The sequence below is a fragment of the Hippoglossus hippoglossus genome, chromosome 13, assembly GCF_009819705.1.
Source record: "Hippoglossus hippoglossus isolate fHipHip1 chromosome 13, fHipHip1.pri, whole genome shotgun sequence".
NCBI classification, from domain to species: Eukaryota; Metazoa; Chordata; class Actinopteri; order Pleuronectiformes; family Pleuronectidae; genus Hippoglossus; species Hippoglossus hippoglossus.
Window position 1 is genome coordinate 19045934 of NC_047163.1, and position 15051 is coordinate 19060984.

The 15051-nt window shown below is 41.8% G+C and overlaps 1 protein-coding gene across 4 annotated transcripts in view; it reads right to left on the bottom strand.

Annotated features, from left to right (window-relative positions):
• Positions 1 to 975: 975 nt before the first annotated feature.
• bcas3 (BCAS3 microtubule associated cell migration factor) overlaps positions 976 to 15051 on the bottom strand; it is a 319787-nt gene continuing 305711 nt past the window's right edge. For all 4 annotated transcript variants that reach the window (XM_034605304.1, XM_034605303.1, XM_034605302.1 and 1 more), the window contains one exon: positions 976 to 2161. In XM_034605304.1, coding sequence (XP_034461195.1) covers positions 2013 to 2161 — 149 coding nt within the window. In that variant the 3' untranslated portion in view covers positions 976 to 2012. The remainder of the gene's footprint in view (positions 2162 to 15051) is intronic.

Consider the following 15051-nt stretch of genomic DNA (forward strand, 5'->3'; position numbering starts at 1 on the left):
CAGAAGTTTCTTTTAAAACATGTGACCAGAAAAATGGGCGGTGATTTTTTTTAATTCCAAAACGTTTTAGCCATTAACTTGTAATAAGTTATTCATTTAATTGTTCGTGGAAACCGTCTCTCCAAGTTTTGATAAGTTCCGTTATAGCTGGGCAAGAACCCCTTTTTATTTTATGACTATTAGCTCATGAACACATTGATGAGATGAAATAAAGCACACAAGAAATAATCGAATTTGTTTTGAATCACATCAAAGCTCCTTCGTTTAATATTTTACTAGATAAAAAAAAATCATGCACGAGGTTTGTGCTGATTAGCAGAGAAACAAACATGTCCTCTTGCTTCTCCTCTCCCTCAGAACAAAGAGCCAAAGTCCCTTTAACAACACTTAAGTGCCTGTTAAAAATATGGTACTAATTACCAGTGGTACTATGTGCTGATGGTCACTGCTGTGGTGGAAAACTGAAAAACACAATTAGAAGGAGAGCGAGAAAAAAGACAGACAGTTTCATTTCCTCCGGCTTTATTATGTTTTTACTTGCAGGAAAAAAAACAAAAAAAAACACGTCAGTATTTTTACGAATCCAATCCGACCGTTAACAACAAGCATTTCCTCCAAAGTTAGAACAAGTAGATTCATGCCCTCATTCAGGGAGCGAGCCCGGCCATCAGTCCAGCAGCGCTCAGACATGTGGGATTGTGCACTTCTATTATCATTCATATCTGGGACTGGTGACTGTGTAAATGGTGCATCTAATTCTTCACCAAGTCTCAGGACAAATAAACAGGCAGATGTATTTAATAAAGACATTTCTGATTATCAAAGTCAATCCCTATTTCCTACGGGCAAAGCTAGAGCATTTAAGGAAAATACAATTTTTAGAGATCTCTAACTAGAGACAGGAACAAAGATTTTGGTCAAAAGTTGCTAATGTAAAAAATACAGCATGACAGCTATGCAAGCCTCTTTTACTCTGCTCAATCAAAGTTTATTATCTGGAAAGGCTGCATGGGGAATATATCTAAACCATTTCAGAAACATTTCCCAATGACACTGTAAACATCGAAATTATTTCAGCCACTTAGTCATAGTGTCATCTCATTACTGCATCTTTTGTCAAATGTAATTACATGAAAATCAAAGGCATGAAAGACCAAATTTAATCAAAAACATTAGTCAGAGGCCATGAGAGCAGCAACACGCACAGAGGGAAAAGGAGCTGCTACACGTCACTGACTGGAATAAACATTTTTCCTCTGCGTGCGCTCCCTTTTCTTATGGCCCGTCCAGACGACAGGCACGCCGTTAAACTTCAAACACACACACAGAGAATGATGGCAGACTCAGGAGGGAGCAGACCTCAGCGGCAGAGGAGAAAAGGACGGCCGGTTTCTGGTTCATGCGGCAACACAACAAGGTAACAAGCAGGGCTGGATTGATTAGCTGGGTGGATACTAGTCTCTTATTAAAGTTCTAATATTGAAAATAAAGAAAGTCCCTCTCTGAACACAGCTGTTTGAAAATACTCTGTGATGAAACAGCATTTTATCGGTAATTAAAATGTCCTGCCCGAACAGATTTTGTTGCTATTAATCTTTGAAATTAGTTCTTTAAAAGTCGACAATAAATATGTGCAGGCCACGAATACAATTTGAGGGCAAAGGCATTTTTCATTTTAGGAATGATTGTGGCATTAAGACGGTCACATTTTGGATGATTGGAATTTTACAAAAATTACAGCCACTGGCAGCTTCAGTTAAAAATAATTAGTCTTCAAATCCAATCCAAGAAAATAAACTGATAATACTGTATGTAGCTGGGATCCCACTGATTTGAAACCAGCTGTATGAGGAGAGATAAACACTAAACACACAGAGGAGCAAATCCTGGGCGTGATGTGGTTTCAGTTCATCACACAGTAGTGTGTATCAGTGAGATGCTGTGTGGGGGGGCAGGCGGGGGGGTCAGGTGGGCTGGACGCTGATGGGCCTCCCGGGAGAAGAGGTGGGATGCTAGGGGAAGTTGGTGGGGAAGAGACTGAGCGGCTGGCTCTCGTTGGTGGGCAGGGGTGAGCGGTAGCCCTCGAAATTGCGTGGGATGCTGCCGCTGGTGGAACCCGAGCTGTTGCTGAGGGTCTCGATGCTGCCTTCCCTCTGCAGCTCTGCAGGGAGAGAGAGAGAGAGAGAGAGAGAGAGAGAGAGAGAGAGAGAGAGAGAGAGAGAGAGAGAGGGAGAGAGAGAGAGAGAGAGAGAGAGAGAGAATGTTGAGTTGGCGCTATCAGCTGGATCACAGGCGAATCAAACAGTGGACCTGCATACCCCCCCCCTGTCTGTCTGTCTCCTTATTGTGACTGTTCCTTGATACACTGAATCCCACGGGAGTCACAGTATTTCAGCACCGTTCTTATATGGTTGGTTTGTTTTGTTAAAGGTTTTATACACAAGATTTAAACATGAATATGACCACAACTATTTTAGTGAACTTATGGAGGAGTGATGGCGTCCTGAACAGACCACGCTCCGTCGGTGCCGTGAGCCAAGCGTCCCTGTTCTTTGCTGTACGTGTGGAACTGTTGGCCCCGTCCCACGTATATAAAACAAGATGGTCCGAGTCGAAGTGTCCAGGTGAAATCAACCTTCAAGAATTCTCTCCAGCATAGAATATATGTTCTTTACATTCGTTACACGTCTGTTTTCGTACGTGACCAGCTCCAGTAGGCCTGCTGGTGGTAACGTACTGTTATGAATTAGTTCGGCAAACATTACCATCGTGGTGCCAATGGTTGTGGCTGGGTTGTTTATTGTTGGCTCTCCTGTGCACTGGGAATAACTTTATTCAGTATCCCTCTCGGTGTGTGTTTAGGGGCCACTGGGCTTCACAACATCTCACTGAGCATTGAAGGGAGGGGGAGGTGTGGCCGACAAAGCATTTAGGCATAAAGGGCAAAAACATTCATATACTGTATATCAAATATGCTATATATATGTATATATAGCATATTAAATATTTGACAGACCTTCAGACATTTTTGAAACGTAGGCTGATTTTGGTTTGGCTATAAGGAAAGAAGCAGCTTCTCCAGGTTGCTCGTAGACCAGGGGTCGTTCGTGTGGTTACTTTTACACAACCTCCATGTTTTCATATTAGTTTTGACGACACCTTTTGACTGGATCGTCCAATCAGCTTGATAAACATGCAGGTTGGCATGATTTGCACTAATATTATTCCAGCAAAATGTGCCATGTTATCTCATTATGTGATGGCTAAAGCACACGCAGCGCAAACAGCAGAAACAGAAGCTGGGATGTGCTGATCTACAGAGTTATTGTAATAGAATGGATGCTTTTTTACAACAGTGTTTCTACACAAAGAGTGAGGCCTCAGCGCCGCTTTAAGAAACGGTGTGTTGGAGGTGGTGTGTTGTTTCAGGCCCATGTGGGTCAGTCTAATTAATGAGGACAGAGGTCAAAACACTGCAAATGAGTTTGCAAGACTGTGGAACATTATCATTATGGCAATCACCTTGAGCCAGTTGAACAGTAGAAATAACATTGTCTCGTTAGAAAGTCATCTGTGAGGAATGTGTGCGTGTGTAAAATAATCCTGTTTATGTTGTCTTGCGTTTTTCGGAGAGGTCTTTAAATGCAAATAAACACTCACTTGGCAGATTATTGAATTCATACAACAGTCCAATATACATGACCTTCATGGAGGCCAGACAGTGGCCTTGTTTGCAGAGGTTGATTCTACATGTTAGCGGCTGCAGTTTGCTGTGCTGTTGAATTGCACTGCGATACGGACCTACAGAGCTGTTTCGATTATATCCTCAACCCGATCATATCAAAGAGGGAAGGTTGAATAACAAAGACTTCTGTATATAACAAGATGCAGTTCAACAGCACCATAAGCCACGTCCTCCAAAACGATTCGTTTCAACACAAACCGAACACGATGACCTTCAGACCTGCTGCTGTATTAGACTGCATCAGTGTTTGCTGCCTGATAAACTGAGTCAAGTGTATAAGCCTCTGCTCCACAAGCCTTTGGTCTTGGTCTATTTTATGCACTGTATGTAAGAATACATCTATACATAATATATTTGAGAATAATTGCATTTTTGTGTGATTTTTTTAAACAAACACATAAATAGACTAAAGGAAAACTACTGAACCAACAGCCTTAAGAACTCAGTATGCTACTGTCACCGTTATATTATTTACACATAGGATCCAGTGTGAAGAGAAGTGACAGGACTGACACATAGGAAGAGACATTTGATGCTTGTTTTAAATATGAGGCTTGTCAAAAAGTAACTGCAGGACACGTCAGTGACCTTGAGATGAACAGGGGATAATGATATTAAGAGCCTTTTCAGATTTCTAGTGTACTGACAGAAAACCACAGTGTCTTTAATACGTCCTGCAGATGTTCCGAGGCTAATATGGATATTTTCTTTGTCACGGAGGGCATGCAGGAAGTGGGAGCTTCTTACTTTAGCCCAGGGAACCTAATACAAACCACACTGTTATTATCCAGGCTAACACGCAATGTGCCACTCTGGTGTTATCCCAGCCGTCGCCCGCCCTCCCAGCAGCCGCCTCCTTAATTCCCCAACGCCACAAAGAGCCGAACTGCTGCAGTAATTCCAGGCAGAGGTGAAGACTGCTGGTTCACTGTGCTCTTTTTCAGGCCATGTTGGGATTCATTGGGCAGAACCCTGTCACTGATACTGATGATTTTTAGTCAGTCCAGATATAAAACCTATAAAAAAAGCTATCATCCGTCTGAAAACCAGGATAATAATGCTGCTAGCAAGTGACATAGCAACTATAATGACAGGGTCATGACATATATCGACTGTGCATTTGGAAATATCAGTGAGCTGAATGTATTGGACTAAATAAAATGTAATCATGTGTGGACTTCTGTTGTTGATAAGGATCATGTTCCAAAGCAATCATGTGAAAGTGTTCCACTTTTCACACAGAGCCGGACTCCTTCTAACAATGAGACTTTGATCCCATTAGAATAAACGTTTTCTGTATGTTAGTAACTTATGTATTTATGTATAAAGGATTATTTATTGCCTTCGCAGAGGAGGTAAAGTTTTTTATTATTTGTTTCTCTGTTAGTTTTAAGATTATGCAAAAACTAAAGAAAGATTACCTTGAAACTTGGTGGAAAGATGTGATCAGGGGATTTTATTTTCACTGTATTTATTTGTGAGATTTTTCTTTTTTCATTAATGGATAATTAATGGATTGTATCTATGACTGTGTGTAATTCGGTGCAGATCCAAATAAAAATCCAGATCTAGTGAATTTAAATGTGTTTTCATAAATGGCAGAGTTTCTCATCCTACTGAGTGATATACTAGTTATTTCTTCTTCCTATCTCTTCTAGATATTTTTATTATTATTATTAAATGTTGTGTGTGGGGTTAGCAGGTTATTAAAATGGTGCCATGGTGGGAATGGGGTTGGAAAAATGGAGGGAGGCTGTACTGTAAGGAGAAATAATATAGCACTATTATTATGAAAACCTGTATTCTTGCTTATTATGCAATTATCAGCCAATCATGTGGCAGCAGTGCCATGTAAAATGTGATCTCACTTTGACCCCATCATATGATTGTTGGCAATCTATTTTATTTGGTCTATTTCTGATCTGCTGTGATTTTCACACACAACAGTCTCGAAACGTTTTACTCAGAATGGAGCCAAAAACAAAAAAACATCCAGTGAGCATCAGCTCTATGGATGGAAACACCTTAGTGATGAGAAAGGTCAACAATGCTCTATTGTTAGAAAGTATAAGGCTCAATCTGCCTTCATGAACATGGCAGTGAGATCAGTGAACATCTGTGACCTCCAGTAGAACCTTTGTGATGCGAGTAGGAGATTGGCAGCATGAATGCGCAGCCGACAAATCTGCAGAAACGATGTGACGCACTCATGTAACATGGAGGAGAATCTCAGAGGAGAGTTTCCAACCTCTGGTTGAATCCATGACACCAAGAACTGAGGCTGTTTGAGAGCAAGGAGAAGAACTACCCAGTATTAGTAGAGTGTTCCTAATAAAGTTGCTCATTGAGCATATATGTTGTTATATGGCTATAAAACATTGTCGTTGCACAAAGCCAGCATATCTCCAACTGAGCAGTCTAATCCTGTACATTTTTCTGTCTCTCACTTGCACGTTCATACAGTATCACTGTGCACACCACAGGTTTATCTGGAGGAATATGGGTCATCTGTAATGATATCATTTTTCCAGCCACAACTGCAGGCAAGCAGAGAGACAAGTGCTGGAGCCACTGAGACTGAAGCTCTCCTCTGCAGCGCTGTGCTTTTCCTCATTTGCCAGCTCCTCGCCTCAGCTCTACTGGCGCCCAATGTGACACCAGGGCTGTGTGTGAAGGCACAGGGAATCTTCGGCGAAACGCTGCTAGACTTCTCTTTACCCACTGATAATTTCTTGGCTCCATTCTCCATATCTTGCCTCCGTGTCTGTTACCCCACAGTCGTGCTTCCTACCACGCTGACCATTAACCGCCAGTCACTTGCCCACCTCCAGCGAGCCTTTTTGCTCGCCCAGCTGCAGTGTTATTGTAGGCACCGTAAGCTGCTGAACACCCCTGTAAAGCCCTAAAGGCCCTTTCTAGTGCTGCCTAATCCACCTCATTGTGTGATGACTACCAGCTATTCAACAAGTCTTAACCTCTCACGCCCCCAACACAATCCCCCGGTGCTCTAATGTCGGTGATCTTTTCCTCTGGGGCTATCAGGAGGTAAAGCAATATAGTTATTTAATAGCTGCTTTTGTCCAACTTGATGTATAGATAATGCTGTTCTGGAGGGAGGCCAGCGAAGACATGGAGACTGCTGTTGGGTTTGACTGATACAGGCTTTTAAACAGTGGCTGATCCGAGCTGGCTGATAAATAATTTGTGGTGATGCAGTTGCTTTTCTTCACAAATGACATTAAAAAAAAAAATTCTACATGGATAAAATATGAAAGCAGCATCTTGAGTGTGATTATTCAGATGTATACAGTCTTTTCTCCAAAGCTTGATTTTTCTCATGTTACAAGCAGAATTTTGGCAGAATTGAACACAAAATTTGCCTTGACTGTTTTTTGCCGACTTGTCATTGGACAATCCGAGACACATATAACGACACAGTGGCGAGTTAATACCTCATCAGCCAGTCGCACATACAGGGGGAGCGGTCAGAAATGATCCAGAATGCACCCTCGGCTGCGAACAGGCCTTAATCCTCTTTATACTCTCACACAAAACACACACACAGACTCCAGCGTACACACTTTCATTTTCATACAAACACACGGGCTAAATCTACTCTCAAATGCAAAGTACAACAAATACTGTAGCTTTATCAAAAAAGAAAAACCTCACAGGCACGTCAAGAGAAATTTTGGTTTGTTACAATTTGGGTGTGATGGAAAGAAAGGAGCTAAATAAATACAGATCTTTTACTATTTTATTTGTGGTTGTACTCACCAATGCTGAGATCTGGAAACAAGGCCAAACTGATACAATTGCTCAAGTTCATCAAGACAAGAACATGTGCAGTCAATTGAGAAGACGTGTTCTGGATGCAGCATTTTTAAACACATTCACCTAAACCATGTTATTTGGCAAAGAAATGAAAATGAGGGGAACCTAAAAGGTTGCTAATAGTCCCTCGTGGCATGAGAAGACTGGGTTTGTGCAGCTATAGTAAGCACAGGCATCCAAAATGAAGCCATGATGTTACTCTGAAAACTGTGATGGATGTTAATGACAATTTCACAGTTCAATTTAGTTTTCCCTTCCAAAGAAAGTGGACTGACGAAGGGTTTGAGCCCCGTCTGACTTCTCCTGCTCTCTCTCCTGTCAAACCTCCTTGTGATGATGCTGTTGCATTTCGAGATCTCAGCAATAAACCTGGACTGTGTTTTATAACTGTCACTTTTATTAATCAACAGATAATGAAAAGCTCCACTCACATTGTCACAGTCGCTACATACCATGGGTTTGTCTCTACCTGCAGGGATAGCAGCTCAGATGATGGCAATGAAATGTAGCCTACTGGTGGAAATTATATTTGAATCCAGAGCGATGATCACATCTGTTGCTATGATTCTTCAACCCCCCCCCTAAAAAAGTATTTTTTCTGGGAATAAAATGACAAATCTTTAGATTCAACAATGCTTCGATTCATTACATTTTAAGAACAAACTGTACATGCTAGATCCCGAATGTTGCCAGGCTCAAAGAGGAAGGATAGGATTAACTGTGGTGAGGAAATAATGACCAATGGGTTTCTAACTCAAGAGGAAATGACGAGAAAACCAATGGTTGGGCTGGAGACAACAGCCTGATTAAAACTGGTTGGTGGGTGGGAAATAAAACTCAAGAATTACTTCTGGAAGGAGCTTACCTTTATAACCTAAGGTACTAAGGTCAACTACATACATAATATATGTGAAATACCATTAATATAGGGACTTACAGATGTTTTACACATGAAAGCATCACTATGTGAGACCTTGCTTTGCACAATCCTTAGAAAGCTGTCCAGTTGGATGACTCAGTCCACATTAGTGGGAAAGCTCATTAACATCTACCGGAGATCATCCTGATGGACTGTGAAAAGCCAAGCTTAACACACCCTGCTGTGTAAAGGCCAGCGCACATGAATGCAGATGGAAACACACACACACACACACACACACACACACACACACACACACACACACACACACACACACACCATATAAAGTATATCAGAAAAGATGACATGTGCAGGATTCAAACAGAGCCACATGATGGATGTTGAAAACCTCTTTCAGGTTATCATTGCTCATATGCGAGGGATCAAGCTCAATGAATAGCTCCTGTTTGTATTCATTCATATTTGCCAGTTACCAGGGAACATATTGACTAAAGGCACTGGTGTTTAAGGCTGGAGTTTAAGTGAATGCTGCAGTCCTTAATTCATCAACACCTTGACTGACGGTCAAACAGTCCACATCTTTCCTGACTAATCACAGAGGCAAAGAAACGCATGAACAAAAGCACCTGCAACAACTCACCGACAGCGTCAAGCCCATATACCGGCAGGTCCACTGAGAACGCATGACGGCCTCATGCTTGACCCCCAAAAGGTAAATAACAGGCAGCAGCTAGCTCCATGAATCATGACACTCAACAGGTTGCATGATTAAGGAACAAATGAAAAGAAAGTAAGTGATTCATGGGGCTGATTCGGGTCTTTGAGTGGGGACTTTCTCTTCGTCTTCTCTCACCATTTTCTGTATTGAAAGCTGCACCAGGTCCGCATAAAACGGCCGGGCCACAACTTTCCCAGCAGCTCCTCATTAGAGTGTGTTATAAAGGGTGCCAACAACAGGCTGCCACCACTGCTGACGCTCTACGTGGGCCCGCTTTGAATTAGGCCTCTAATGAAAACCTAGTGGTGACCAGGCTTTGACTGGCACTTACCCAGAGCAGACCGGCAGCTGCCTCAACCACTGGACACTGTATGAAAACGGCTTTTCTCAGACATGGGCCAAAAGATAACAACAGCCCAGACTGAAGTCGAATAAATAACTTAAACGACAAATGTGGAACATGATTTTGTTTTCATTTTCATCTGAATTTGTCGATTCAGCAAACAGTCATACAACAAACTACAGGAAATTCAACTGCAGCTAAGACCAACTGAGATACAACATGCACAGTTAAAGGAAAACTAGGATTTACTACAACTCTAAAACTCCAAGTGTGAAGAATCTACAGTGTGTTCAGACCAGTGACATTAAATGTGAAACCTGAATGAATACTGAGTAATATGTGTTTTCCTTCCATACAGAGATCACTGAATGGATTCATTAGTTTGGAAATGATGTCAGTCACAAGCTATGACCTTCCTCTGATGAACTGATCACCTTTGGGAGACTCTGGAGCATATAATATTATGTCTGGACCGATCGCTTGGAAAATGGTGTTCAACCCTCCATAAGACCCCCGAGACGTGGCAGCATTGCAGCAGGTTTCCTCTTTCTTTGCCACCCATCTGTATGTAGTCTTAGCCAGTAGCTATCTCCTACAGAGTGGGGTTTGAATTCTGTCTCTTTCCTACATTTACAACAATCGTTTAGGGCTCACATAAGCATTTTAAAAAGACAGTCATCAACAGTAAGCACATTCAAATCGTTGTGCTTGTGTAAGCATTTCATGAACAATCTGCCTATGGTGGAGAACAGATCCCAGTCTGTAGACCACTGAAATATCCCAACCTGAGTACATATATATGGGTTGATTTCCTTTGACAGGCATGTTGGGAGAAGCCTGTATATGGCTTTGGACAGGAGGGCTGGTCTCAGCTGAAAGCCCTTGCTGGTGTTGGTGTCCACTGAGGAAACTGATGGACAGCACAGCGTCAGGATGGCTGTCACTCATCATCACATCACACATGTGACCAGCCTCCCAACCATGCCAAGGTAAGGGCCGTGTAAGGCTGCTGTCGAACACAGGGGAAGCTACTGCAAACGCTGCCTTGACTCCAAGTGAACCATCATTATTATTACACCTCATTTTGAGTGAAATGAAGGGTGAACTCTGAACATTTGAAAAAAGACTCGACACAAACCATTCCTGGATTTCTCTCCCCGGGTTCAAACTTTCACATTATGCCGCACTCACTTCAAGATATTTCCTGTGCCAAGATTCCTGCAAGCTTACTAAGAAGATGCCTATCACTGAACGACATATTATTCAATACATATTAGTCTTCATGAATGGTGTCGCAATTGTTTTCTAGTCTATTGCTTGATTTTCATACTTTTAACTGTATTTCTTTCCTATCTCTTTGCATGTATCATTAGATCCTCTGTTTTGGCGATTTATGGTTTGGCTGCTCTAACCCTGCAAATTCCATTTGGGCTTAATACATTTCTCTGTCTTTATAAGATTCACAGTAAGTCCTTCAAATACAACGGCAGCGTTGTTCGTCCATAACTTCTAGTATGAAACATAGAAGTGCTTTTGATCCAATGTCAGCAGAACAACATAATTTGTCTGGTCTTTATTAACATTATAAATTGTGGTTTCGAGTGAAATCAGTTTTATGTCTATTCTGGTTTGCGTTTAAATAAGCAACTGTGTTTTGGGAAACACCTTATGATTAAAATGAGTACTTAGTTCAGGTTAGCGACATTTACTGTCATGTTTATGGAAGCAGCTACTTGGTTAAGGTTCAGGAAGGATCATGGTCAAACAAAACATCATTGACTTGGCCGTTGGAAACAGGACAACAACAGTCCAGGTTAAATCCTGGTGTTTTGGTTGACCCATCCATTCACCTTTCACGTCTTGCAGTCTAAAAACTCAAGATTTGTACATTTATATATACAAAAGGTCCTTATACTCTCCAAATGCTGTTAACGTGTAATTTATTTTTGTATAAACTAGTTCACGTTGTCAATTTCATTGCCACTGTAATATGATTGATGTATTACTACCAGAAAAAAAACGTAGTAAATGCTCTTGTCATTCAAACTTTATATCGTCAGAGGCGAAGACTACAAGCAATCCTGGGAGCCACTTTCTTCTTCTATTGTTTAATGCTATCTCACTTTCCTGCACAAATGGTTCAATGTCCAAAATTGCTTTCACTCAAGCAAAGGGAGCATATGATTGTTGTCTGTTGTTTGTTTTCTATGTGAGCCCATACGCCAACAAGGCCTCAATGCAGGATACATCAATATTCCATTTAGCAGAGTCAATGAGTATCAAGTCTGTGATAGACTTAATGTTTTTTTCACTTCATTTTTCTAGATTGGCTACTGTCCCTTGAACTGTTCCTCTGTGTGCTGCGGGCCTGAAATGACCAAGTGGATGAGATGAGGCCAGAAGAAGTTTTACCCTATGAATGATTTTCTGCCCTTTCTTCATCACACAGTCTAACGTGGCTGTGCACTGCAGGCCCACTAACAGCTGGCCTTCTTTTCTGATGTCGGATGATATTTGATAGCATTGCTTCTGCAACACTATGAAAATGATCTAACAGTCATCTCAGCATCAGTCACAGCAGAGTTAGGTGATTGAAATGCATGCGGTTGGTTATCATGTTAAAAGTGACCTGATATTGGCATCTAAATGCAGTCATGGTAGTACTACAGACACACACATTCACACACAAACACACACCCGTGTTTCTGCAATATCTTCCTGGGAATAAGTGTAAGAGCAGCAGCAAATGAAAGCAAACCCATGTAGGGCGCGTGTAGCTGGTTTATAGAAGATGAGCAAGGCTCCATTAAGCACTACACATTGTGCTATGAGTTGTTGTGTACAGGTTTACCCTGAGAGACACACAAAAATACACTATACACACAAAAACACACACGAGCAGTGAAGGGAGCAGTCAGTGAGGGTCAAAGGGGAAAAGTTCAGCTGGTCAGTATAAAAGAGCCGAGTTCTTTGACAGGCGGCTTGTGGACGGGAAGCTGGATACAAAGAGCAACTTCCATTATGTATGGATTTCCTTATATACAGTAGAAGAGAACAAATCTATGATTCTTGGGTTTGAATAAACAGCTTGTTATGGGGTAGAAAGGGTCAGCTCTTAACCTGAGGTTTGACCTTTGACAATATGATTTCCTTTATCTGCCTTCATGTGAAGAACTACACTTTCTTTCAACAGGTTATATACGGGTCAAGAGAGAAGAAAATGGAAGATTTACCATAAAAAACAGCGACTGATCATGAACAACCTGCCTGGATGCACAGGGTCACGCACACATGGTTTGATATGAACAATAGGCCAATGTCAAAAATGTATACAAATATGTTTCCATGTATAAATGTTAACCATGAGTGTTTTCTTTAAGATACTGAGCCCCCGAAGGGTCCCGGTGAGATTACTTTTCTGTTCCCTTGTAATATGTTTTGCATTCTCTTGCAATGCTTTTCAATACGTTTGTGTTATCCAGAAATGCTTTTGCTTTACCTCCGAATACTTTTCTTCTTCTATTCCTTCTGATCCATATGTCACATGATTGGAGCAGAGCAGCTCGATTTGGCTGCCAGAACCAGCTCGCAGGCGTCGCTCCATATACTCGAACTGTCCGCGGAGCCATTGACTTGAGCCAATATTCCAAACCGTATTCAAACGTTAATGACCAAATGAAGAGAATCAGCTGAAATTGCGGGCTGTAATCCACTTCATCAACCAATCACCAGGCTTCCCTGGGGTTTTAAACTTTCTTTTAACCGTTTAACAGGGAATAACAACACACACAAACCCATTAGGGGCTTGAAATAGCTCCCAATGTGAAAGGAAGCTCCTGCTATCTTGTGTAACCTTCCTCTCAAATTACTGTCAGTCTGTTTGTTGTGCTCATCATTAGGATCGTTTTGGCTCATTTCCTAATTACAGAATCAGACATGCTTGTATTGCTTTTGTTTGCATTTTGAATGACGGGTGGGGGGGGGGGGGGGGGGGGGGGGGGGGTGGGGGGGGGGGGGGGGGGGGGGGGTGGAAAAGAGAGATAACATTATCTCTATAGCATTAACATGAGGCAGACGTTTTTCATACATCAACTCTAATTGTTTTAATGTGGCATAATCATGGCTGAGCTTGTATGTATTTGAGTAAAAACACAAAGGTCATGATATCATGAAATTACTTTCATTCTTTGCCCGTTTCTGATTTGACTTAATGCTATCCATCTTCCTCTTATGAGGGAGAGGATATGACTGTACTAAACAGCCTCAGAGGGTAGCAGCCTGTCAAATGTGCTCATGTGTGTAAGCGCTCTCATTCCTCCATCACACAAATAAGAGCTCTGGCTAATGATCATTGCTGAGCTGTTGTAATTAGAGGAACTGAATGATTTGTGAATATTTATCAGTGGAGTTGGTGTCTCGTCGGGATCTGAGTGTTTGAGAATGGGCTGCACAGATGTCGGACAGTTATAGTTACTCACTTCTGCACACACTCCAGGAGGGAGCAGTGAGACGTAGTCGTGAAGCGGAGGCAGTAACCGTGACACCGCCACTTCCATTTGGACAAGTGTTGGCTTATGCATGTATTAAAAATGGAATGTTAGTTGTGCAGGCATGAGAAATGATCCAAAATAGTGACTCTGCTCTGTTCTGATGTGAAAAGGAAATAAAGACGATTGAGGTGGTGGTGGTGACGGCGACTGTTCAACTGTAAACAAGGACACTTTACTCTTCTTTCTCAGATTGTTGTCTTCGTTTTGATAGCAGCAGCAGTTCTCTGAGATCTATCCCACTAAGAGGCAAACTTTGTGATTATGTAGCAGCCACATGCTAAATGGACAGTGTTGTTGTTGCATGTTTCTCTTAACATCCATTCAAAGAACACGATCACATTTACCCATTCACACATTCACACAATGTTTCTATGTAGAAATATATAGGGTTGAAGGACACTTCAGCCAGCAAACTGGAGGAGCTGGGATTAGAACAACAAAACTTTACCAACCCAAAGTACCTCCTGAGCCACAGCCGCCCGCTGCTGAGCTGCTTTCAGTAGCTGAACCTTTGGCCTCCAAAACACTTCAGTTTATCGCTTATTGACTTTAAAACATAACGTTGATGTTTGTTTGTTGCTTGCTTGGGCCAAGGATGGTTAGCATAAGCCTGAGAATTGGTGTTTAACCAGAGTTTGCTTTTCACACATGCACAACACAGCGGGAGGTTGGAAGGTTTTGAGCTTATTTTCTCTTAAATAATTCTGTCATTTCAGAACTTGGATCCTCGGATCTATTTCCCGTCTTGCTCTCTTCCTCAGAAGGACTTTTGTGCACGCAATCAGCCACGACAATAACACCGGTAACTGGTTAAATGTTGTGGCTGATTTGTGTGTGTATATATTCATGCACGCAGATGTGTCTGTGATAGGACATTCTGTTGACAGGAAGTTCCAGAGCTGTGGAAAGCTGGCCTGGCTCATCTCCACTATGTTTCCCATCACTTATTCATGCCGCCATATTTTATTGATACACACACCT